This window comes from Anser cygnoides, chromosome 4, assembly GCF_040182565.1.
Source record: "Anser cygnoides isolate HZ-2024a breed goose chromosome 4, Taihu_goose_T2T_genome, whole genome shotgun sequence".
Lineage (NCBI taxonomy): Eukaryota > Metazoa > Chordata > Aves > Anseriformes > Anatidae > Anser > Anser cygnoides.
In genome coordinates this window covers 34,338,049-34,363,833 of record NC_089876.1, presented here as the reverse complement: position 1 = coordinate 34,363,833, position 25,785 = coordinate 34,338,049, and the positions used below count along the sequence as shown (strand labels likewise).

The following is a 25,785-nucleotide window of genomic DNA, read 5'->3' as shown; positions in this document are numbered from 1 at the left end:
TTCTTCAGAGAGATGTCTAAAACAAGAGTAACTTCACACAGGTCACCCGATGTTTTAGGAACAGCATTAAAGAAAAACAAGAGCATTTGATGGGTAACCTGAATCAACATAGGAAAACAAAACTATTCCTTACCAAAACAGATCCTTGAAACATAAGCAGACTTTGCTGGAGCTTCAGGCTCAACAGGAATACAGGGAGGACCTAAGAATTTAACAAAATTTCAAACTGTGGTTGACATTACAGATTTCAAAACATGGATGACACACTATTTCCAGCAAGCTAAACTTTCCTATTCTCTACAAATCATTTTTCTGATTCTGAAATCCTTACAAGCATAGAACTGTTTAGGTAGCAACCGTTAAGAGAAGGCAAACATTACGGTAGCTGAATTCTTTTGGAAGTAGTAACTTGGTGTTTTTAATTTTTTTCATTAAGAGTTCTCAGCCACTTAGGATCAACTTCATGTTGCTGTAAACTCATGAGCAGCAAAACAAGTGTAACAGCAACAAATAGATTCCTTCAGTAATTCTCGTCTTTGTGCTACAAACTCCGATGCAACTCCTAGTATATAAAAGACAAAGGGAAAAGACAGTTTCAGAACTGTATGACAAGTAACGCCACTCAAAGGATCCAAGAGAACTGACAGAAGCCACAATACAGAAACACTCCATAAAGCTACACAGAAATTTTGCATAGAAAACCTTTAGGCAAGGCTTTTCAAGTTCTGTTTAGGTACTGCTAGAGTATTTACCTGACTTGTCAGAAGTCATTGCCCCTGCATACTCCAACTCAAGTATCTCATCAAGAGCCAGTTTAGCTGCATTGAATTTAGCTTCCTTCTTGTTTTTTCCCAATCCAGTCTTGTAGCAAACACCATTCAACACAGCACAAAAGGCAAAATAAAGACTTATGACATTGCCTTTAAAGGAGAAAAAGGCACACAGTTAGTAAATCTATTTAATGTACTTTTATCAATAGCCATCGCCGTGTGCTTCCAGCCCCAAAAGCCAACCATATCCTGGGCTGCATCAAATGCTGCATGGCCAGCAGGGCAATGGAGCTGATTCGCCCCCTCTGCTCTGCTCTTGTGAGACCCCACCTCGAGTCCTGCACCCAGCATGAGAAGGACAGGGACCTGTTGGAGAGAGTCCGGAGAAGGGCCACAAGGATGATCAAGGGACTGGAGCGCGTCTCCTATGAAGACAGGCTGAGAGAGCTGGGATTGTTCAGCCTGGAGAAGAGAAGGCTCCGGGCAGGCCTTACAGCAGCCTTCCAGTACCTAAAGGGAGCCTACAGGAAAGCTGGGGAGGGACTCTGTCACGGAGCGTAGTGATAGAACAAGGGGGAATGGCTTTATACTGGAAGAGGGTAGGTTTAGATTAGATATGACAAAATTCCTCACTCAGAGGGTGGTGAGGCAGAGGCACAGACTGCCCAGGGAAGCTGTGGCTGCCCCATCCCTGGAGGTGCTCAAGGCCCGGCTGGATGGGGCTTTGAGCAACCTGGTTTGGTGGGAGGTGTCCCTGCCCATGGCAGGGGGCGTGGAATTAGATGGTCTTTAAAGTCCCTTCCAACCCAAACCATTCCACAATTCTATATTCTATGAGAAATTTTCATGACAAAGAGTAAAAAGGATTTGTTTTAAAAGAGCTCTTTCCTCTAACCAGATCAATAGTGACGGTGCCCTTTGCTACATAATTTCTGAAGAGAACAACAAAACCAAAAAAGATCAGATAAAACTCCCAGAAATAAACTGAAGTTAAATGAGTTTCACCTTCAGTAATATGAAAGTAACTAAGAAAAAGTCCTATGGCTCCGTAACAAAGAGGCACTTCTACTACATGGTATGGACTGGGTAAATATTAAAAGGGAATCAAAGAGATCACATTAAAAAAAAAATTCAGCTCAGGAATGCTATCAACTAACTCGCAAATGCAGGACCTATATTTTACAGAGGAGAAATGTAGACCTGAAATGGCTACAAAGACCTCCATTTAACAACAATTAACAGGCGTTTCTTTGTAAGAAATTGTGAAAGAAAAGATGAAGATCCACAGAGACAGAAACTGGAATACAAAAGCGTATCATGTCTGGTTGAACTCATCATTCTTTAGATGAATAGTGGACTTCCAAAAAAAGGAAAAATATGTCTGGTCTGGATGAGGTAGATTGAAGTCCTCTGCAGAAGAAATTACGAAAACTTGTTAGCAGATGCACTGTAAGAGGGGCAAACACAATTTTAGGCAACGCCATGTAAGACCACAGAGGTACAACTGCCCTTATGCCCTTGTACAGAGAGATCTCACTCCGAATGTTATACACAGCTCTGCTCAACATAGAGCCCGAGCTGGAACGAGAAAGGGGGAAGAAGACCAGGGAAAAGGACGCCTTCTCTTACAAAGAATACGGGAATGCCTGGGTTTGCTAACCCTGCCCGCTCAGACAAAAAAGCAAAAACAAAATATCAAGACAGCATACAACCGCTGCACCCCAGAGAAAGAGAAAGATCTGCTTACAGTAAGTAGAAGGCAAGAATAACATGCAAAATTGGGAACAAACTGGCCACGAGGAAACTCAGTCTGGAAGTCAGAAGCAGCTTCCACTGAAATCAGAACAGTACTAGGTGAGCAACAAGCAGCCATGGGGATGTGAAAGCCAACCTCTTCTAAGATGAAAAATGATTACGGTTCTGAGAAGAAAATGCTTGTGACAGCAAGTGGATCTGACTGCTGGCCAGGACTTCCCTTCCTGGTTCCTGCACAAACAGAGGCAGGACCAACATCGGTATTGCTCCAAGCACATGGCAACAAAGGGCGTATGTTACAGCTAATGTGCACCCAGACAAGACGTAAATGGCTTCACAAGGGCTGAACAGTGATTTCTTTTTTTAATAAGAAAGCCAAAAGACATACTAAGCTCTTCTGTAACAGTAACTGCCTAGGAAGACTAACTGCTTGACTATACAAGATAAAACAAAAAGGATGTCGAGAAGTAGCAGCCAGAACTTCATAAAATTAATCTGATCAAATTCTGTGGTAATTAATTATAAAACGTGACTGTGTAGACAGTAAAAGGGTAAACAAAAAGCAACGTATGTGGCAGTAGTTCAACCAACACTTTAAAAAAAAATATCTGTATTAGTGCCATCAATTCTAGCCAGAGAAACTGAAATCATCTCTAGGATAAGGAAACACAATTGTATTTAAGCAAAGAAGTATTTACCTGGTGTGCTAGTTTCTTTCAATTCAAGTTGTACACAGTGCATTTGTGCAAACTGATACAAGGCAGATACTGGGTTTATTTTACCCTGCTTGTATGTTTCAATAAACTCTGCTAGCACTTCCTTTGAGGGAAGTGCTGATTGTGGAGGTATACGGGGTGGTTTTGACAGTAAAGGCTCTGGAATAAAACCAAAGAATAAATTTAAGAAAAGAACTGAACAGCCTCCCCAACAGTTTACATATGTTTAAAATAAATTGTTTTTAGACACTTCTTCAAAGAAAAACCAAAAACATTTGCTCTAGAACGGTATTGCTTTGTATTGAATCCTTTTAAATCCATTAAAATACAAGCAATCCTGACATGGCTTGCACCTCCTCTTTTAAAAGCACCAACATGCTTACTGTGAGTACTAAGTCCACTAACCTCTGCACACTGACAGATACTACACGTAAACACAAAATATACTTCAGCCCCAACTGCAAACCAGAGATCAAGTGAAAGTTGCTGATGGCACACTCAGAACAATCAAGCATGTGGTTTTTCACACAGAACTAGCAGTGGAACTCCCTGTCATATGACACCATAAAGCTGCAGCAAGCACATCCATTCAAAAAGCAAGTCACTCCTCAGAAGAGAAGCCACCCCCTACAAACTGCTGCTTAACGCAGGGACAGCACCTCTGGCTGAGAGCAGCCCGCCCTGCAGGGCCCCACCGTCAGCCACACCTGCGACCAGGAGAGCAAGGTGGGGAGGGTGCTCTGTCTGCCCCAGCAGACCCCCCACATGCTGCAGTGGTCAAAGTGGAGCAAGTCCTCCAGTCCCAAGAGGCTTTTCTGCATTCTGACAGGCATCCTTGAGGCAAGCTCACAACTCTTGAGTTTCATTCAAAAGACAAATTCTTTCCAAGGTGCACAGTGAATCTGGAAAGTTGTCTTTGAGCTCTCCTCTACCATAACCAGCAACATTTCCTGCAGCATCTAGTGCTGCGAAGACTGCTCTGGTCTTTAAAATTAAGCAAAAAAGACAACGTTAAACCTTTTTCCCTATATCAGCTCCAGGATAGATGGGATTTTCAGGTTCAGGGCTGCCATACACTCAACCACGAATTTGTGTCTTCGAGCAAATTAAAAAAATAATAAAATGGTATCTCAAAACCCCAGTCCCATAAATTGGTTCCTTTTCCCTATTACAACTATTTGAAGAGATAAAACTCCAAATGCATCCAGTGACATCCAAGACTGCAGTTAAACTTTTCTCAATGACCTGTTAAAATTTTTGCAGCAGTATCTATCACATTAATTTAGCAACCTTTGCAGCATTTTTAATGAGAAACCTGGGATTTGAAATTATGAAACGCTACAGACTACGTAGTCACTCTACCCTAAAATAATTTTCTTATGCTAACAAATTTGCACTGCAAAAGTAATCCTGTAAAGGAGGAACCAGTTCAAGCAGGTGCTAAAAAAGTCATTTGAGAAAATGCAGGGATAAGAAAAAGCTGCAGACTCCAAAAATGATAAAGTCATAAAAGTTACTCCCAGTAGCATTAACAGGTCATTACAACGGCCATTCCTAATGAATAAACTCAAAACTATACCTGGATTTTGTGCCATCTTCCGAGTGAAACCTGGTCCCCTATACCTCTCAGAAGGTGAGAATTTTGGCCTTACAGCCACAGACTTTCCTAAAGGCTGCTTTGTAGAAGTCTGAGCTGGCAAAGTCTTCTTTTGCATCGGGTCACAGGTGGGTGCTGCGGGTGCTCTGGCACTTTGGAAACAGTCACTGTTGCTAGCCATTTTTCATCAACCTACATTCAATAATAGTGTTATCAGATGTTAAAGGCACGCAACAAACTCGTTTTCTTAGCTAAACCATTCCGCAGAAGAAATCTTACACAGAAGACACACCCCCTTTCCCTACAGACCAAAGAAGAACCGAAACACGTCCTCCTTCCAATTCCTCCCCTTTGGCAGCCGACGTGACCAAGCCCAAAGCCACCTCACCCCACACCTTCGACAACGATTTGCGGGGTTTTCTCTCTCCGCCACCCCCGGGAACAGGACAACCGCCCAGCCGGCTCTCAAGGAAGCTGCAGCAGCGAAGCAGAGCCCCGAGCAGAGCTCTCCCAGGGCCCGCTCAGCGACGCCCCCACCGCGAGAGCCTCAAAGGCGGCGGCGCAGCCCCGCCATTTTCTGGCGGCCGAGGCGCGAGGGAGGGGCCGGGGCCTCGTCCCGCCGCAAAATGGCCGCCGAGCAGCGGCCGCGGCGCGAAGCCTCCCAGCCACGCTGCGGCGGGGCGCGGCCCCCGCGCTGTCTCGCCGGCTTCCCGTGCCGCGGGCCGGGGCCGGGGCAGGGCGGCACCTGAAACCGCCGGAGCGGGGCCCGGTGCTTCCCCGGGCCGCGGGGCCGCCGCCCTCTCCCTGCGGCTGGGCGCCGCCGCCGCCTCTTGTTCTTTCCTCCCTGCGGGCGCCGGGAGCCCGCGCCGCCTCTTCCCAACGCCCTGAGGGGAAGGGCGGCCTCCCGCCCGTGAGGGGAGGGGGACAGACGCCCCCCCCCCCCGAATGATACTGGGTGCAAAGTTACACTTAAAACACTTTTTTAATCAAAGAGGTTGAACAAAAAAAATCTGTACAATAGTTAAATTTTAATACAAGTGTAATAAACTTAACGATTTTTTAGCACTTAGGCAATCACAGTTTCATAAGTTATGTATATATATAATTTACACGAGTCTACATTGACAAATCAATTACCAGTCACATCAACATAGGGTTTTGTGTTATGGCAAATAAAGTTTCTGAAAATTCACAGTTAATCTGCAAATATTTTGAAGATGCAGGAATCATATTGCACACAATAAAACAGTGGAGACTGAGGAGCAGATTTACAGTGTTCCAGCTATTCCTTCACAGAATGTACATTGGTCTTAATCATGCAATACTTCAAATACAGAATGGTATCATGTACCACAGTAAACAGTTACTCACAATGTAAGTTTTAAATAGAGTAGCAAAAAGCTGTTAGGTTTCTCTTTAAACCATATTTAAATTCTTACAATAAAACACTTCGATAAAATCAAACGGAATTACGGTTGTCACATTATAGTTTTAGTATTCTTCTTTGTCTTTTCCTTTCTTTTCCTTTTCATCCTGTAGTGCAGTACCAAGTTTCTTTATAAGAACTGACAAAACTTTGTCCAAAGGATCCATGACACCACGCTGCAGCCACTTAGGAATAGTAGTCCTTGCATGGTGAAAACCCAGCTTTTGAAGGATGTAGTCAACGCCAACAGGATCAATTTTTCTCCCAGTCCAGGATATTAATCTAACAAAGCAACAACAACAGCAATAATAGGCTACTGGATCTTGAATTTACATAGCAACTAGCATTTGTCTGGCATTGTTACTTCTGCCCAACAGGCTTCAAGCTTAATATATACACATAGCTGAAGATAACCTACTCTCAAAGGAACAGGATGCTCAGGGAGATAGCAATTTGTTTGGCCTGGGTTGATGTGTGTTTTGATATGAAGCGAATGAACACTTACATGCACTAGTAGTGTTAGCAGAGGTTAAAAAGCAAACAAACCCTGACAGAAAAAAAGTCAGTTTTAGGGATTAAATGTGTGTATTGAGAGCAGTGGGTTGCTAGTATATATGCTGTTCTCTTGTGTTACGCTTAAACTTCTATATAGCAACTTGTACATAGTGTTGTGTTTTTTTTATTTTAAGGTGACTGCTGAAGTAATAACTAGAACTACCTAAATTCCTACTCTGGAGAAAAAAAAATCTTCCCTCTTGGCATGGTAGGAAGGAATTTGTTGCCAAGTGTCATCAAAGTATACATGTGAGGAAAAAAGAAAAGGAGAAGAGTTAACTTGTCAATACCTGAATTTTTCAAATAATTCATATTTATCATTAACATGCAACTCAATTTTTATATTATGCAAGAGTATAAAGGAAGTTCTTCTGTAGAATTGCTTGTAAGAACAGAAAGACAGCCCTTCAAAAGAAAAATGGTGAAATACATGGAACAGGCTAAAGTTGCGCCAGGGGATGCTTAGGTTGGATATTAGAAAGAACTTCTTTACCGAAAGGGTTGTTAGGCATTGGAATGGGTGCCCAGGGAAGTGGTTGAGTCACCATCCCTGGAGGTCTTTAAAAGACGTTTAGATGTAGAGCTTAGTGATATGGTTTAGTGGAGGACTTGTTAGTGTTAGGTCAGAGGTTGGACTAAATGATCTTGGAGGTCTCTTCCAACCTAGATGATTCTGTGATTCTGTGAAAACTGCAAGGTGAGAAGTTACATGGTAGAAAGTGAATGAAGGACAAAGTGAAAAACGGTCATCTGTGGTTCTTAATGAGTTTAATTTCATTGTCCTGATTTTGAAGAGCCTTTGAAGATTCTTTTAACCTAAGTTCTAAGCAGTTTACCTTCCAAAAGTGCAATCTAGAAGTTAATTAATGTGATAATTGCATGATCCAGCTTTTGTCATGTCCTGACCATCTTTCATACCAGCATTAATAGCCAAAGATGAATCTCTAACAGCATCCATGTGATCAATCCTCTTAGTAGCTAAACAGAATCAACTTGGAAACGCTTGTGTTTTGAAGGACAGTACCCACAGATAAAATGCATAAAGAGATTGCAGATAAACATGGTCGTTACCTGAGCGTGGGTTCCAAATGCCAAGTATTGCACATAAATTCTCTCCAGTCAACTGTAGTGTAAGTAATGCTTTCCTCTGCTTCCTTCTCAGTAGAGCTGTCCTCAAGTACACCAACAGAGTTTTTCTGCCCTGGACGAGAAGCTAAAATGCGAGGAGGAAAAATAGCTACAAAATGGAGATGGGGAAAAAAAACACACAACAAATCATCAGTCAGTCATGAGCATCTCATTTGAATCCTCTTTGGACATCTTAAAAGAAACACCAGAGCAAATCTCAAACAAGAGAAAAACACCTTATGTTTCAGCTTGCTACTGTAACACTTTTACAGAATTTCTGGCCAACATTTTTGGTTTAAACAAAGTGCTAATAAAATATATGAAAAAAACTGTATTGTCATTGTTTATTCACATTAAATTTACAACAACCAAAGTCACCGTTTGTCACACTTCACGTATACATCAAATTCTGTTGTCTTCAATTCACTCTTCTTAGCAGAGACCACATATTCTTTAAGAATGCATGTGCCAAGTTTGAATGCTGTAACTAAACGTGTTCATGTGTTAAAGTAAAGCACTCTCAAGTCACAAAAAATATGTCTTGAAAAGAAACTCCGCTATGAAAGGACTGCCATGAAAGTAAGGTAGCCTCCTGAAACTGTTTTCATCTGCATGTGCCATCTTACAAAAATAAACACCAGGTGGCCAAATTGGAGCAAGATTACAACTCCAACTAGCATAAGATCGTCAGGAGTGGGTAAGGAACAAAAATCCAGGATCATGTTCGTTCTCAGCAGCATGCTGCACATAGGTGCAGTGTTGGAGGTGCTGTGCTGTTTCTGAACAACCAGTTGTGTGTACACAACAGAGCCACATGCCAGAGATACCAATGGAGCACCCTGAACAATGGTGGCATAGCAGCATGCTGGCAGTACTGGGTTCTTAACTCTGTATGCAGCTACCCTGCTTCCAGTCTCACGGGGCCTGACTTACACTCAGCTCAAATATTCCCGGACAACTCTGCGCTTTTTGTGTAGTTAAACTTCGCTTACCAGTGATCAAAAGAGGTAGCTACCTTTTCACAGCACTAACAATTTCACAAACATTTAATACTACTTCTGTTGATTTCAATAGAAGCAATTTAGGCACTTTATTATTATTATTTTTAATTAAATAATTTTTTAAACAAGTCAACTGTATTTAGAAAGTATGCAAATATTTACTATCAAGTAGTCTGACAATTACAGACTGTCAGGCCAGTCTTACCACAAATAACAGCTTACCTTTTTCTTTTTCTTTTAGATAAGCAGACACCAAGTCATGTAGAAACATAATCAATTCAGCATCCATAGTTACGCAAATGTGGTCTGTAAATTCAGTTACTACACTGCATTCCACCTTTGGTTTAACATTTGTATCTACAGTCAGATAAAAATAGTATTAATGCATTTTAAGCACATGCCACATACAGAACAGTACACAGAATTTCAATACAGATTACTTGCAAATGTAACTGCTGGTACCGAGTAGGCTTTTCCCAACAGTTCTGACTGCAGTCTGAAGATAACATTTTGAAAACGAGAGCATAAAATTTAGGTTCCTATCTCATATTCCCTTCTTTCAGAATGACCCTTCTCTAACATTTTATTGAAAGTAAATACCAGATGGATTGATGATGGGAAACCAGTAGATGCTGTCTACCTTGACTTCAGCAAGGCTTTTGACACCGTCTCCCATAACATCCTCATAGGGAAGCTCAGGACGTGTGGGATGGATGAGTGAACAATGCCATGTGTTGAGACCTGGCTGGAGGGCAGAGCTCAGGGTGCTGTGATCACTGGTGCAGTCTAGTTGGAGGCCAGTAGCTAACAGTGTTCCCCAGGGCTCACTACTGGGTCCAGTCCTGTTCAACTTACTCATCAGTGACCTGGCTGAAGGACAGAGCGCACCCACAACAAGTTTACTGATGACGCCAAACTGGGAGAAGTGGCTGATCCACCAGAAGGCTGTGCTGCCATTCAGAGGGACCTGGACAGGCTGAGGAGTTGGGCAGAAACTCCTGATGAACTTCAACAAGGGCACGTGCAGGGTCCTGCACCTAGGGAGGAATCACCCCCAGCACCAGTACAGGCTGGGGGCTGACCTGCTGGAAAACAGCTCTGCAGGGAAGGGGTCTGATTTCTTCCTCCTGGTGACCTTTGATCCCCGGTGTGGTGCTATTTCAGTACTAGTATGGTCTTTTATCCTACTAACCAAAAAAATCTGAGAGTGGAAGGAGAGTTGTTTGTATTACACTGTATTACAATTTCCCATTTCACTGAATACAGCTGAAGTATGAAAACCGCAGTACCCAGATCTTCTACTGGGTAACACATAACAGCTTACTTGTTTAAGATTTTTCTAGGCTATTGTTTAGTGAGTTACTGAAGTGGTCCCTATTTATATCTCCTCCCACCTGGTTTGGTAAGCTAATGAACTGACAAGATATCTGTATTGCCTTTCAAATAAATGTAATTGTTAGACCTCTGAGCTCCTTTCTGACAATGGTATGGTGGAGTACTTTTTCAGCCTGGAACTGCAGACACCCAAGGTAACATGGACTGTTTCTAAGGGCTTCACAGAATTGATCTAAGAGAAAAAAGCAAGGCAACTGGCAGCAAGTTTGAATTAACTGTACAAGAGTCTTCATCTCCACTGGAACAGTTTTAGGAGCCTGCAGAGAAAGACTGAGAAATTACTGGCATACTGCAAGCACTTTTCTTGCATCACAGGAATAGAAAACCTTTTTCTTTCAAATGTAGCCCGTGTGTCGATCTGCTCGAGGGCAGGAAGGCTCTGCAGGAGGATCTGGATAGGCTGGAGCGATGGGCTGAGGTCAACTGTATGAAGTTCAACAAGGCCAAGTGCCGGGTCCTGCACCTGGGGCGCAACAACCCCAAGCAGAGCTACAGGCTGGGAGATGAGTGGCTGGAAAGCTGCCTGGCCGAGAAGGACCTGGGAGTATTGGTTGATAGTTGGCTGAATATGAGCCAGCAGTGTGCCCAGGTGGCCAAGAAGGCCAACAGCATCCTGGCTTGTATCAGAAACAGTGTGGCCAGCAGGGCTAGGGAAGTGGTTGTCCCCCTGTACTCGGCTCTGGTGAGGCCGCACCTCGAGTACTGTGTTCATTCGGTTTTGGGCCCCTCGCTACAAGAAGGACGTCGAGGTGCTCGAGCGAGTCCAGAGAAGGGCAACGAAGCTGGTGAGGGGTCTGGAGAACAAGTCTTACGAGGAGCGGCTGAGGGAGCTGGGCTTGTTCAGCCTGGAGAAGAGGAGGCTCAGGGGTGACCTTATCGCTCTCTCCAGGTACCTTAAAGGAGGCTGTAGCGAGGTGGGGGTTGGTCTGTTCTCCCACGTGCCTGGTGACAGGACGAGGGGGAATGGGCTAAAGTTGCGCCAGGGGAGGTTTAGATGTTAGGAATGACGTTAGGAAGAACTTCTTTACCGAAAGGGTTGTTAGGCATTGGAATGGGCTGCCCAGGGAGGTGGTTGAGTCGCCATCCCTGGAGGTCTTTAAAAGACGTTTAGATGTAGCCCTTAGTGATATGGTTTAGTGTAGGACTTGTTAGTGTTAGGACAGAGGTTGGACTAGGGGATCTTGGAGGTCTCTTCCAACCTAGACGATTCTGTGATTCTGTGATTTAATTTTCTTAGCTTACCTCTGTAACACTAATCAGGAGCAGCAGCTGTTGCAACATTTTGGGGTTTAATTTGAAGGGAAGTTGCCTCTATTCATGGTGTTCATGGTCCAGGAATATGGCAAATTGTTTTCAGCCAGTATCATCTTACTGACCTGTGCTTGCTAGACCATTATTTATTCCTCTACCCCAAAAAACTCTCTTTCAGCTCAAGGACAGATTTCTCTATAGAGAACATAATAGGATGGAAGAATCTTGTGTGCATTTGCCATTTATGGAAGCTTAGAAGTAGTTGGCAGGTTAAAAAAAAAAATCCTGTAGATAAAGAGCCTCCTGTGATTTTGTGAAATGCCCCCCCCCCGCCCCCCCCCAAAAAAAAACCAGCCAGACTAGCTGCAATATTTCTATTCATTTTTCTTAGCTTTTTTTTTTTTTTTTTAATTTTCACACTGATTGGTCTCTAGACTAGATCTTCACTTTCTCATCAGAATTCCCTCTGCATTTTAAACTGTGTACTTTCTTGCACATCTGCAATAATTTTCAGATTAAAACCTCTTTTCTTATCGGCACAGTATCTTTGTATTTAAACCCTTGTTCATGAGAAACAGCTTTGGGTCAAGAAATGCAAATGATTTTTACTGTACCTTGTAATGATGGCTCTTGGGGCTCTTGAACATGAATAGATTTAAAATCCAGCTGCATTCTTGGCAATGCAAAGATGGTTTCCGTTTCATGATTGTAACTGGAACCGCCTCTAAAGCCACTTAGCAAGCTTGAGCTTTTCACAGTTGTGCTGCTCTCTGGGTTATTAGCATCAACATTTCGAAGCAGGTTTAACTCTACAGGGATAATGGGAAATACCTTAATTCACTAATCCTTGTTAAAAATAAATTCTGTCAGCACAGAGAGTGACAAATTTTCATATTAGTAGTGGCACTTTCACACACTGAAATACATCTCATAATAAAGAAGCGGGGAAGAAATAAGTAAATAGGTTTTGGTATTAAAACATATAAGTACTTCTAAGAATCATTTTTGTTTGTTTGTTTTGTGGTGTTTTTCGTTTTGTGTTTTTTTTTTCAAGCTTACAGTCCAGATTTTATTCAACTGACCACCCTATCACAAGTTCGTTCTAATAATGAACTTTCAGTTAAGTAAAATATAGACCACGTTCAAAAGCATGCCCTCTGTATTACGAAATATGATAGGACTTAAAATGAAAATAAATGTTTCCAATGGATACAACTAAGACCTAAATTCACAGAGGCAGCATTGATATAAATCACTATTGACCAGGAATCTGACTTTGTCACGATACTTATAGCATGGCACACATGCAATATCATCTGAATTACTTAATTAGTTTTCACTTGTTAAACTTGTGACAAGACAAAAATTTAAGAAAGTTACTAGGTTGTAAAACTGTTCATTATGTCCTTTAACCAGCTCTCAACAGCATGGCTCCAAAAGGTCAAATAATCAGATGTTGTTCTTGTTGATGTACACAAACACTCTGCATGTAGCAAAACAGAGCTACGTAAAAGCATTTAACAGAATGTGCCTCTGCTTGTTAACTTCAACCATTACATCCTGTTGTGTCTTTCAAAAGGTATAAATATTAGTACAGTATATTGATAACTTGAAAATATTTTTTCAAGACAATGTAAACTGCTCATTTCTGACTACATACCATATTCTGCCATTCACCTTTCACAGAAATTCAACTGATTTCTTCCACTGATTCTATATTTTTTTGTGAACACAATAGCAACAGCTGTATTTTAGGATTTGGTTTTGAGAGTTTTATTTTCCAACAAAGTGATTTAAGTATATGATTCAAAATGTTTTGATTCCTAGAAGCAGTGGTCACAGAAGATTAAAATATATTCCCACTTTAACTTCATCTGTTAGTTCTTCATGTACAGTGAAATTACTAAATACATCCTCGTGTTAGAAAATCAGAACTGGACAACTACATGCAACAAGAAATACCCCTGCATGGGGTGAAAGAGGAAAAAGCAAAGGATTAAAAGTGGAACTACTGCAATACCACACATAACCATCCCATTCACTAACAGACCACTTTGGCTTTACTGCACAATTTGAAAAAGGTCTTCGCTCAGTAACACTTCCAGCTGTTCAGCATATTGTCATGTTTTATTCCATAGTTTACTGTAAGGTTCTTAAGAAGAAAACCGTTATTTCTAGCTCCCTTCTTCATAGCCCACTTGAAATATAGCAGCTTTTAACAGCACAACGTGTACTGACTGACAAGCAAAATCCCAAAACTTAATGGACATGAACCTCACCTTCATTCCTCGTGGCTGTAACGTAATTGAACCACTCCTTCACACTAGCAACTCCATGTGGGGGATTTTCATGGCGGCGCCTTGTTATCTTTGTGATTGTTGCCATTGGGCTTTCGAGTGCTCCGCATGGTTTGGTGACCATGGTGTTATGGCCCAAATGAAAGTCCAGTGTTTGTACAATGTACGTAGAATGTTCACTAGTACCTGTATTGAAGATGTGAGGGATATTGGGTTGAGAGAGAAGAAAAATGGAAAAAAAAACTTGGTAAGGGTCATAGGGTTTTTCATATCACTTGCACAGGTGTCTACCATGAATAATTACTAAGCCAGCAGCATGAAAAACCTCATGTAATAGTTCCAAACAACTGAAAAAAAATAATTTCTAAGTAGCTACAGACAGTAAAAACTTCAATATAAAAACAAAAATAAGCAATAAGACCTCCAATATTCATCACGTAGAAATGTAGGATTCTATAAACACAGACATGTGATTAACCAAGCAAACAATTCCCTTTCTAGATATATTATCAGGGACATATTTAATATACTATAATTATACAATGATATACTTTGCATTTTACCACAGATAATGAAATGGTGATAAAGATGGAGAGGGAAGAGATTATTATTTTAGGTAAACAGTATATTTTAGGGAAATGATCTCGATTCAGAATTCAAAGAAAATAAGTTTTCCTTGGATTTATTCTGATATACCAATATATTCTTAAAAGTTCATTTAAAGGATTTTAAGAGATAAGGAAATGGTTTAAATTACCATCTTCCCAAACTTTCTGTGCTTCTGTCCAAAATGCAATATTGGGTTCTTCAAGGTGAAACAAGGCCCAAGATTTTGAACGGAAATTAGGTCCATGAAAACAAGCCAGCGTCATATGGTTTCCATGCAAACTCATGGATCCTCCAAATTGCATTCCATCTTCTGGCAACGGCATCTGAAATAAGGATATATGGCACCCAGACAACACCTTCAAAACTCCTGGCCAATGACGGTGATGGGCTGCATCCAACACTAGAAAGGAAACACACAATGGCAAGAACAAACTTCAGGAAAGAGTAAGATACAGAAAAGTTTGCTGCCATAACTCCATATTTTATTAAAAACAGAAGTATGATTAGAAATAATGAATGGGATTTCATTGACATTGTTTCATCTTTGCCATCTAGGGTCATTGTAGTTTATGAGAACCTGAACAAGCGTACTTGGAAATCTGACTTGTTGCGTTCAGATAAATGATGTCTTCAGCTCACAATTAATATAAAGTAAGCATAGCACCACACAGCTACTCAAAGCAGAAACAATTTTTATGAAATAGACTTCATAAATTTGCAGTTTTCAAACTGCAAGAATATTTTAACAAAAATACACATTTTAACTAAAACCTGAAAAATGTTATAAGTTAGTTCCTTCTTGTACCACAGGTATAGCAGGATACCTGAGATGTGTGTCCTCTTCATTGAAAAGCCTCAATTTAAAGGGCATAAACATATTGAAGAAATTATTTTAAGTCAAATAGATGTGCTTACATGCATAAAGTTGCTCAGATTATTTTGCACAATTGAAACATCCAAGCTGGAAACTATACTGTTTTTTGTACCACTTACGTTGTTCATGTGAGCTTCTCTCTAAGTTGTTGGCCATTGTCTTTGGTGGGAGATAAGGAACTGGTCCCCAGGTAGACAAAGCTCGCTTGCTTGTGTCGAACTGCTGAGTAAAGAACTCCTGGAGTTTCATTCCTATTTTTATTAGGTCTGGTGTGGTTGATCTTGAAATCATCACTTGGAAGATATCCCATTTCAAGTCCCCATGGACAAATATCTCACTAGATATTAAAAACCAGGAGAACATTTGCTGTTAAACTATTTCCTACTGACACTAAAAAAAATAGACCCTTTAATTTCTCGCAGACTTACAATTTCAGTTACCAACATTGGACACATTACATACACACAGAATTCGGCATTGCCAAACATGATAAACTTGAAACACAGCAAACAGTATTACCTTTTATCAGAGATGCTTGAGTCCAAAGCATTATACAGATTAATTTTCCATTCGTCCTGTAGTTTAAGATCTGCATTACTGAAGATCCCCATTAGGATACTGGATCCCATGTAGTCAACACGTGCTTCAGTAGAACCCATGGTAATCTGAATTTTATGACTGGGCTGTTGGTTTGGGTGCTCAGAAATATGAGCTGAAATAGAACAAAAGCAACACAGAAATATAGCATTAAAGGTAAGAAGATCAGTTTTACCAGAAACATCACCCTTATGCCATCCTCATGATACAGAGAGACTGAGGAAGCACTGGTTTCTTCCAGATGCACGGGAAGATCCTGACACTGATTTACAGCAAGAACACCCAGTCTCTTTCCAAAACCACTTTTCCTTTTCCCACACCGTAAGCATTTGGGAAACTCTAGGAGGAGCTGAAATGCTCTCAATCTTTTCGGTTGACATCTGTCCAAACAGCTGGAAGGAGCTGGAGGGTCGCACAGCTAGCTGGTGCAATTTTAGAGCAGCCCTGACACTGAATGCACTCCTGATCAGGAGGCTATTCCTTCAATTCAAAGTGTGTTTCATAGTCAGAAAGCACAAATAAGAATGCAAAGTCTTGATGCTGCCTACTACCAGGTTCACAAAACAGGAGAACTGTGTCAATGCTTTAGCTTTCCAAAGCTATTGTCCAGAGCATATACTAATACCAAGCAGCTTTCCAACTTACCCACCATCTCCAGGGTGTTAACATCTATGGTACCTCCAACAACCCCCCCTCTGGAGTCCAACTGGGATCTTCCCAAACCAACAGACATGCTAATTTCCCGATCTCTGCTACTGCCCACAGATAGGCGACCCTGACTTTTCAAACCACTGGTGGTCCACCTAGAACAGAGATGAAAATAAACAAAAATTTTCCAGGCTTTCAAAAGAAAAACAGAAAATTATTTACTACTTTGCAGTAAATATGGGGCTTTATGATAAAGCATCTGCCAGTATTCACAAGGGGCTTCATAGTTCAAAACTGGAAAAGTTAGGAATTTAAAGTTAGAATACAACAGGCTGTTAATGGTCAGTGGTGATTTTTTATTTTTTTTTTATTTTTTTGCCCCCAGAATAACAGTGTCTGCTACAGTATGCTTGAACTTGTTTTATACTTACGTCGTATTGCCCATTACATTGCTCATATTCATTTGGACATTTAATTGTTTCAGGTTCATAGCAAATACAACTAGTGTTTCCCATGGTGTTCCTTGGGGGCTTCCAGCTTTATTTGACTTATTAAACGGAGTTGACGTTTTTGAGAGCGCATCTAAACAAATAAGTAGGCAAAAATTTAAATGACTCCACATACTAGGAAAAACTGGCAGAATATATACATTGAAAGACATTAAAAAAGGACAGATTAACACCCTATTTAATGAGCACTACAAAGCTACAAGTAAGTATAAGAGAACTAGACGATCTGTGGTACACGTTGTTTTAGCTGTAACAGAAATTGATGTATTTTACATGTTTAGTTTTACTAAGATCTTTTAGAGAAAAGATTTTAAATTTGCAGTTCAGCATGCAGGAGTATGTTTTATATTCTTTAACTGATTAAAAGTATACACAGAAAACAAATTATTAGTATTAGAATATTCAGGTAGTGATTATTTGCACAAGTGCCAAGTCAAGAGTTCAAGAATTAGGGTTTTCCTCACTCTTTCCTCACAAAAACCCTAGAGATACTCTTATAAGATTGTGCAAAATTTCATATGAACTAGCCACTGTACCAGTGTGTATCCTTCTCCATCTGTCTTGTCTTAAAAACTGTTCACATACTAATATCTTGCTTTCTAAATAGAAAAAAATAACTGTTCTTTCTTTTCTAAAGATATTTTCCTATAGTAAAATATAAAGTAGTAACAATTTTTTTCATCCACCTGATGAAAATATTTAGAAAAATAAAAAACAGTTGTCTACTAACCTCTCTGAGGCACTGAAGAATCAGACACACTCCTGGATCTTGTAACAGCTGGAGACTTTAAGTTATGAGATGCTGTCCCAGGTGACATACTACTACTTGCACTATGTTCAGTAAAAACATTAGGTGATTGTGCCATGTGTGTAAACGAAGCAGATTGGCAGGGTTGCTCCCACGTCCTACAATATGCTTTCCGTGATGATTCAGGAGAAAGATGCTGGCTTACCCCTTCAATTGAATCTGGTGTTCCAGGACCAGATGCTACTGGAAAAAAAAGACGGACATGAAAGGCAGCAAAATTATTTTTTTTTGTTTAATAATACCCTCCCACATACTAAACAGTGTTTGGAGAGTTTCAAAATAAGCGTCATTTGTCATAAATACAGTTTATTTAATGTATGGATTATTATTTGCTCCATTTCTTACTTCTAGATTTGTTTTTATTAAATTCATTAGAATGACTGCATATGGAATTATAATACATTTCTATTTCTGCATTCGTATCTAGTCACATATGTAATAATACAAAAATAATATATGTTTATGCAGTTCCTACTATAATCCGTTGCACAAGGTTTTCCCTAATAAGATGCTGTATCTTACCTGGCAGATTTATTGTTTGATCACCTAGGAAAAGCCGTCTAGCAATGCTTCTCCTATACCATGCCCTTGGGAAGGCTAGAATCTCACTGAGTCGCCGCATATCATATTTAAAAGAAGCAGATCCTATGTCACAGACAGCTGAAAAAGAAAATACACATATACGCAACTGTAAATTCTCATTAGTGACAGGTTTTGGTAACCAAATGTAATTAACAGGCCTTCAGTTGAGTCAAATACTTCTCTACCCCAGCAGTACAGCCTCTGCTGTAATGAAAAGCAGTTGCTAAAACCTGCAGTTTTACTGAGGTGTTGCAACTTCTCCGAATTCAGAATATGATACGAACACATTTCTTGGAGAAAAGATGTAATCTAAGAATATAAATTATGTTGGATTCTACTTTTGTAGTATCTGCATCTTAGACTCTGAGGGCTTTAATAGCAGATTAATCACAACCATTCTGCTATTTGCCCATTAACTCAGGATCCCATGTGCACTGGGAAAAAATATCATAAAAACCCACTGTTACTTCAAGGTTCTTTGAATGTTCAGGAGTCCAGCTCTCACTGCAGCTTCATAGGGAATTGCACTACATAGTAATTGCACTACACTGTCCACTTCAGTTTTCTCCGTGGGGAGATGGCTTGAATATTTCTAATTCTTATAAAGCTTAAAAAAAAAAAGTGAACATCTGTAAAAGACTGTCTTATTCAGGTAACAGAAAAGAGCTTTGAAATACCTGTTTCTGAAGAGAGGACTATGAAAACTGTTAGTGATTAACAGACCAAGTCCATCTGAAAACCAACTTTGGAAATAAATTTAGCATAAAGTTAAATAACATTGTTTTACTTCTGTTATAAAATGTATAAAGAGATCAATCAGCAATAACAATCCGAGTTTGCCCACTGTTCTGTGCTAAGGAACAGTGACATAAAAGAGCATTCATACCTGGGCACTGGGTGGCCTACAGAATTTCATTCACTTGTTTCTGACTCCTGCATGCATAGACTTATTGAAGCTACACTGTATAGACATCACGGGCATACTGTGATTGCTTTTTGACTTAAGCAAGTTAATGGAGCATGTTTCTGTAACACTGTTAGGTAGAATTCCACTGTTTTCTCAATCTGAAAAGCTCAGAAACCCTGTACAAAAGGCTCACCATATTCCTTTTTTGTGATTTGTAGTCACTTCAACTGATTGTTCTAATAAACGTACTCTTTTGGATTACTAATGCTCTTTTTGATCACCTGAAATGTTCACAGATTAGCAATGGGCATGTGGAAGCGAAACGGCACATTTAGTGTTTGAGGATTTCAAAAACACTATTTTAAATGATGCATGACAGAGAAGAAGGAATTGGAGGGCAGGCACAACAAGAACTACAGGTGTAGTTAATACAAAAATATTTAAAAGCTAAGCAAGCTACTGAGTTTGCCATGGAAAAAAAATCTCATAAATGAGAATTTGCCTTTTACGTAGTTGTATGTTATGACACTGCAGTCATACAGACTTTTGGAGTGCCCAGGAGATGCATGTGTAGATGGCCAACACTATTCAAAGACTCTAGTCTCTCAGGCAGAAGGGTAATGTATACTAACTATGGGGTGTTATATCTGAATAAAAATAAACATTGTTCCAGAAGGTGGAAAATAACCACTCTTTATTGCATCATCTTAGCATGAGAAAGTTGAAATACTACAATTATTACTAAATAGAGATTTAAAATCACTTTCTCCTGATACTATCCAACAGAAATACTTGCAATACAACCAGAATGACAGGTAACTTAAATCTGACTAACTAGAAACAATTTAGGCTTCATCTCTGTTAAGGGATGACCCTCGCTAACAACCAAATGCCCATCCAGCTGCTCGCTCATTTCCCTCTTCTGTTGTAAAGGGAAAAAACAGAAGGAAAGCAAGGAGACTTGTGGTCAAAGTAGCAAGAGTTTGAAGGTGAAAGCAAAAGGTGTGTGCAAGCAAAGAAAAAAATATATATACTTCCCACTGGCAGGCAGATGTTTAGCTATTTCTTGGAAAATGGTGACTCAGGACAACTAACAGTTGCTTTGGAAGACAAATGCCATAGCCACCTACATTCTCCCTTCCTCTTAGCTTTTATTGCTGAACACAACATCCCATGGTACAGAGATACCTCTTTGGCAAATTTGGGCCAGCTGTCCTGGCTGCATTCCCTCTCAACTTCTTACCCCCCGCTAGCCTACACACTGGGTTGTGCAAGAAACAAAGTGGGAAAGAGAATAAGCATTGAAGCTGCGCAAGCACTGTTTAGTGATAGTCAAAACATTAAAGTGTTAACAACACAGTTTCAGCCACTAATCCAAAGTCCACTACATGGGCTACTGTGAAGAACATTAATTACATCCTAGCCAGAGCCAGTACAATATCAAAATATTCAAGGGTACGTATAGCCACTTAGCCTGATATCAGAGATGTGTTTGAGTAAGCCCATTTGTTTACATTAAATGAATCAGGAGAATAACAAGGTGGATCTGCAAATAGGTACTCCAAGTACACTACTTAAATAATGTATCAAGCCCTACTTCATTCAAAATGAACAAAAAATTACTGCACACTTACAGGTATATGGTTCTTATATAACATCTACAAAAGCTGCTGAGCATAAAGTATGTTATTAGAACAGCATTTCCCTAATTAGCTAAATAGATGAGATTAAAATGAAAAAAGCACTTACCAGATATGTTTATCAAGGTAGTATCTATCTTGCTTGTAGCTTTACTTGCAGACTGACTCTCGAAAAAGGAAGAACCTCCTGAGCGCCTTATTCGTGACAAGCTGACTTTCACAAACTCTAGGTTAATGCTCAAAGAATCCTTCCGACCAGTGACCGAAGTTGATTCCTCATCCACATTACCTAGAAATAGAAAGGAGAGAGTTTAATCTTCCACAGCCTTTTCAACCCTTCAGTTCAGAAAGCCATGCCAAACTTACTATGTTCACCAAAGCAAATGAAAACTTGTACTGTACCTAGGGCTCCTGATCCAGGAGTTAGAACAGTAACAGCAGACTTCTGTTTTCCAGCTCCATACGGATGGAACACGTAAAGGGAAAAGTCAGACATGCAGGCAGTAAAGCTCAGGCCCGAAGAGCTGCTGCTAGAAGTAGTCAAGTCTGACTGACTGCTGCTGTGGCGTGTTCTGCCAAGAGGACTGCCTAGTCCTGGTGATGAACCTAAAGTCAATATTTTTTTTCTGAAAGTTAGTTTTAATACAAAAACATTTTCAAACAGGAAATAATACTGATAACAGGAATATTAAACAAACCAAATGCACACCAAATTACGCCCTTGTAGTAGCACTGTAACTTAAATATTCTGTGTATTGGCGGTAGCCTTTTATAACAGGTAACTAAACTTGTTTAACCAAGGAAAGAAAAATTCCAGTATACTGTTATCTGTGCAAGCTTTTACCAAAAGGTAAAGAACTGATACAACGTGAAGCAACCCTACTGAAGTGGTAGTACATAAAGATAAATGCAACACAGAAAAATAGCCATATGGTCTGTAAAAGATTTTTTTTGTTCCAATTTTAGACAAAAGAACATTTTATTTTTGCTACAAGCTGCATATAGTATAGCCATTCATGTATATTTTACCTGGTGCTCCAGATTTACTAACTGAATTCTTTGAGCCACTCTGTGAAGTACTGCCACCAACTGACACATTTTCTGAGGGGTACATTGTACCTAATGTTTCCAGTTCTCCTCGGTTTGAAGAGAAAACAAGATCCAGGGATGGCAACTTGAGCATACATTCAACTCTTGATACTGGCAAGCAACTGAACTTGATTTGAGAGGGCTAAAACACAGAGGAAATAAAGCACATTCAACTTCTTTATAAAGCATATAAAATACTAAGACCGCTCCAAATTTGGCTTGTAAATTTATATATATAAATTTACGTCTAAAAATATAAGCTAATTACAACCTTCCCAGGCTGGTTTTAGAATTAGTAAAATAACTCTATACAAGTCTGTATAGATACAGGGAATCCCTCCAATAACAGGAGTATTATTTGGAAACAGTATTTAGAAAACAAACACAGGAATCCTGCACGCAGCATATGACATGTACATACCCCTCTCTTCCTCCTCCCCAGGTCAATTCATCGTTTCACCTTATGGAAGAACTATAATTGACTCATTACCTTGGCTAGATGAGATTACAGAAAAAGTTGAGAGGAGCCACAGATTGTTGTGGTTAATTTTCCTAAGCATAAAACAAGCTTTTTTACAAGATGTTCAATTTGGGAATGTAATCAAATTTGTACCATGAAAAAATGTTGTTTTAGCAAAGCAGAAAAAACAGCAACATGCAGATCAAGCTCAAGTGCGCTGACTCAGTCTGGAGTAGCATTACTCCCTCTGAAACAAACAATTCTAGACTCATCAAATATGAAGCAGTATGAACATGTATGTAGATGAGCACTGTACATTCCTGTATTTTCACATTTACCATATAAACTGAGAAAATCTCTTGGTTTGTAATGGTACCTACAAATAATGGGCGTAAATACTAGTTATGAAAGATATTTTCCAAAAAGAAGTCCAAGAGAGGCAAGGAAGATGTAAAGGTTAAAAATGCTTGGAACTCTTGTGATTTCTCAGAATAAGTCATTTCTGTTGGTCTCCATGGGACTGAAAGATGTCAGAACTTCTACTGAAATAAGTCTTACCTATTATCACACTAGACATCAGTATCTCAAAACAGGCGCTTGAAAATATTTTTTTAACTTTTAAAAAACAAACAGAAGCAAAGACTGTCTCAAAGACTGTGACTGAAGTTACTTACTATACTAAATGATTTAAAACCTCACCTGAACTCGTACATAAACCACCACATCTACAGGGAAGGATGAATATGCTGATGTTGATGACGATACTAACGATGTCGTGGACTCTTCTAACTGATCTTGTATATCGAATTGTCCCATGTCTTCATCTTGTGAACTAACAGCTTTTAAGAAGCACAAGAACTTGTTAGAAAGTGGAATTTAAAGAAAATACAGCTCAATGCCATCAGAACACAATAAAGAAATGCTAGAATACTAAAATACGAAGATGCAACTTACCTGTATAATTCCTTTCAATCGGTGTAATTGGAATGGTTTCAAGAGCTTTCTCCAGAAAGTCCAGTAAGCATGGGCTAATCACCATTTCCTCTGGCAATGACTGAAGTGCAACCCATGCGTATAGTTTAGCAGTTTTCACTCCACCGCTTCCTTTCCCTTTGGCTGCAACATTGAAAGATAAATTTGTCTAATGTAAAACCAATTAACTGTAACTGATAAACATTAGAAGATACTTCATAACTAACAGCTGTTTCTTCTAATTTTCAGCATCATCACCTGGAAAGGCATAAATCAGATCAGTTAGAAAAAAATTCAACTGTAAGATTTTGCTAAGAAAACTGTGTAAAAAAGAACTACTAGTCTGTCGTGTTTGAATTTAATTGCATTGTGCTTGTTCTTCATGAAGCACTCCTACATTTTTTTTATTTTTAATTTTTAATAACACCGAAATCAGCCACACAAAATTCTTCTCCAAACACAATGCAAAGTAAACAGAGCTGACTGGAAATGAAAGATGAATTAGGAAGAGAAAATAACATGAGTTTGGGAAGAATGACAGTTTAAACAGAAAAAAAAAAAAGACATTCAAAGATTAAAACTGTAAATGGCAAGTCCTACCACATTTATGCAAAGAATAACTGAAGATTCTAAACCTACATTTTTTAATGCTTGGATATAACAAGACTATAACAGAAAAGACTTGTCTTTTAATTATGGAAAAGGCTAGCACTTGGAACCATGCTCATTAAAAATATAAAGATATTTTTGGCAAATTATTCACAGAAGGTATTAGAACCAGCTCAATTACTATCTGTATGAAATGCCACAATTAGAATGAATAGAGACAAATTGTATCATTTATATTCAAATAAGAGATACTGATTTGAAGCTCTCCAAATGAAATATAAACATTGAATCACTAAAACAGAGATGAAAAATACTTTTACTTTGCTAAAATAAGCAGCACTAAATTTTCATGCTATGTAAACTATTCTGTGCAGTCCCTCTGTTTAGACTGTCCTATCTTGCCCTTATTGCAGACCAAAGACACCAAGAGAAGATGGTTTCCATTGGAGGGGAAAAGTAATATAAATAATAATAAATATAATGTATTAAAACAAACCAAAACTAATTATTATAAAAATAAAATACATAGAGAAGCAAACTAACTGCAATCCTTAGTTTTGGGAGACACTCATATCATCCTACAAGTGTAATTTCCAGAAGTCCTCCCAAATCTAGAGCTTACAGATATAAAACTGGATATCACATGATTAAAATTAAAAAGGCAAATATTGGAATGAGAATAGATAAATACGCAACAAAATTGAGAAGTAGTATAAACCAAGATAACACAATACTCAGTAATTATGAAGAAGATGGCCATTTAAAGGAGTAAGAGCTAATGGCTAAACAGCACGGACAGCTGAGGAAAAGTGTCACATTTCACTGTTCTCTCCCAGCATACCAGTTATTAATTTTTCCTGCTTAACAAATTTTGACAAAGTTTTGACTTTGTTTTTAAAGTGATACTCCAACGTCAAAGGTGAGAAGAGTGAATGTCTCAGAGGTTGGAGGTGCAATCTACATACCTCTAGATCTGACATGATGTAACAACAGGCTCCTACTTGAAAACAGGAATCGTTTGAGATAAAACAGAAGTTTCAGAACTCATGTTATTTCAAATCATGGTTATTTAATGGACTGCAACAGTTGAGGAAGCTAGTCTGGTATTTTGATTAAGACAAATATCTTTAATACAAATACTGCTTTCTGGAGTTGGGTTATTCCACATAGTACTGACAAAACTCAAAATCCCAGAAAGAATTTCACACACTACTTGTTTGGGGAAAAAGCAGTGGAAAACTTAAAAAGTGTTTTTCAAATATTATAGTGTATGAAAGCAAGGATTCATCTGATTTATTTCTTTTTTCTTGGATTATGAAGAATAAAGTAAATCAGCACTCACTTTTTATAGAGATACTTAAGCTTTGCTTTCCAGTAACAAGCTTTACTTTGTTAAGTGAAAACTGGGAGAAGGCAGTACAGTCTTTCTCTGTGACACGGAGTCTCTAACAGATATTACTGAGACTGGTTTGTCCAGAGATTTCTAAAAATGCAGCCTTATGAACTGCATTCATGCTTCTGGGATCAGGTTTCTGCAGTCAAAGTTAAGATTTGATAAACATGTTTTTCACTCATGTCCAGACAGATCTA

General features: G+C 39.3%; 2 protein-coding genes across 15 annotated transcripts in view; both read right to left on the bottom strand.

Moving 5' to 3' along the window:
* The window catches only part of ADAD1 (adenosine deaminase domain containing 1), a 93,701-nt gene extending 87,982 nt beyond the window's left edge, over positions 1 to 5,719 (bottom strand). Inside the window, exons 1-5 of one of the 4 annotated variants that reach the window (XR_010831454.1) lie at positions 5,234 to 5,478; positions 4,821 to 5,030; positions 3,224 to 3,400; positions 753 to 920; positions 134 to 202 (exon numbers count right to left, since the gene is read on the bottom strand). Coding sequence is in view for 3 of the 4 variants with exons in the window: in XM_048078117.2 (XP_047934074.1) it covers positions 134 to 202; positions 753 to 920; positions 3,224 to 3,400; positions 4,821 to 5,019 (613 nt within the window). In the remaining variant the exon portion in view is untranslated. Of the gene's footprint in view, positions 1 to 133; positions 203 to 752; positions 921 to 3,223; positions 3,401 to 4,820; positions 5,031 to 5,147; positions 5,163 to 5,226; positions 5,481 to 5,583 lie in introns of those variants that run through there. The other 3 variants (XM_048078117.2, XM_048078118.2, XM_048078119.2) reach the window with 3 other exon arrangements.
* Positions 5,720 to 5,847: 128 nt separating this feature from the next.
* Positions 5,848 to 25,785, bottom strand: part of BLTP1 (bridge-like lipid transfer protein family member 1) — a 117,374-nt gene continuing 97,436 nt past the window's right edge. For 9 of the 11 annotated variants that reach the window (XM_066996656.1, XM_066996663.1, XM_066996665.1 and 6 more), the window contains 17 exons: positions 23,569 to 23,730; positions 23,314 to 23,453; positions 22,095 to 22,296; positions 21,468 to 21,671; positions 21,175 to 21,354; positions 18,459 to 18,596; positions 17,859 to 18,119; positions 17,051 to 17,201; positions 16,617 to 16,774; positions 15,894 to 16,086; positions 15,494 to 15,711; positions 14,649 to 14,900; positions 13,874 to 14,077; positions 12,209 to 12,403; positions 9,171 to 9,305; positions 7,891 to 8,056; positions 5,848 to 6,546 (listed from right to left, as the gene is read on the bottom strand). In XM_066996656.1, the coding sequence (XP_066852757.1) occupies positions 6,330 to 6,546; positions 7,891 to 8,056; positions 9,171 to 9,305; positions 12,209 to 12,403; positions 13,874 to 14,077; positions 14,649 to 14,900; positions 15,494 to 15,711; positions 15,894 to 16,086; positions 16,617 to 16,774; positions 17,051 to 17,201; positions 17,859 to 18,119; positions 18,459 to 18,596; positions 21,175 to 21,354; positions 21,468 to 21,671; positions 22,095 to 22,296; positions 23,314 to 23,453; positions 23,569 to 23,730 (3,176 nt within the window). In that variant the 3' untranslated portion in view covers positions 5,848 to 6,329. The remainder of the gene's footprint in view (positions 6,547 to 7,890; positions 8,057 to 9,170; positions 9,306 to 12,208; positions 12,404 to 13,873; positions 14,078 to 14,648; positions 14,901 to 15,493; positions 15,712 to 15,893; positions 16,087 to 16,616; positions 16,775 to 17,050; positions 17,202 to 17,858; positions 18,120 to 18,458; positions 18,597 to 21,174; positions 21,355 to 21,467; positions 21,672 to 22,094; positions 22,297 to 23,313; positions 23,454 to 23,568; positions 23,731 to 25,785) is intronic. The other 2 variants (XM_066996659.1, XM_066996668.1) reach the window with 1 other exon arrangement.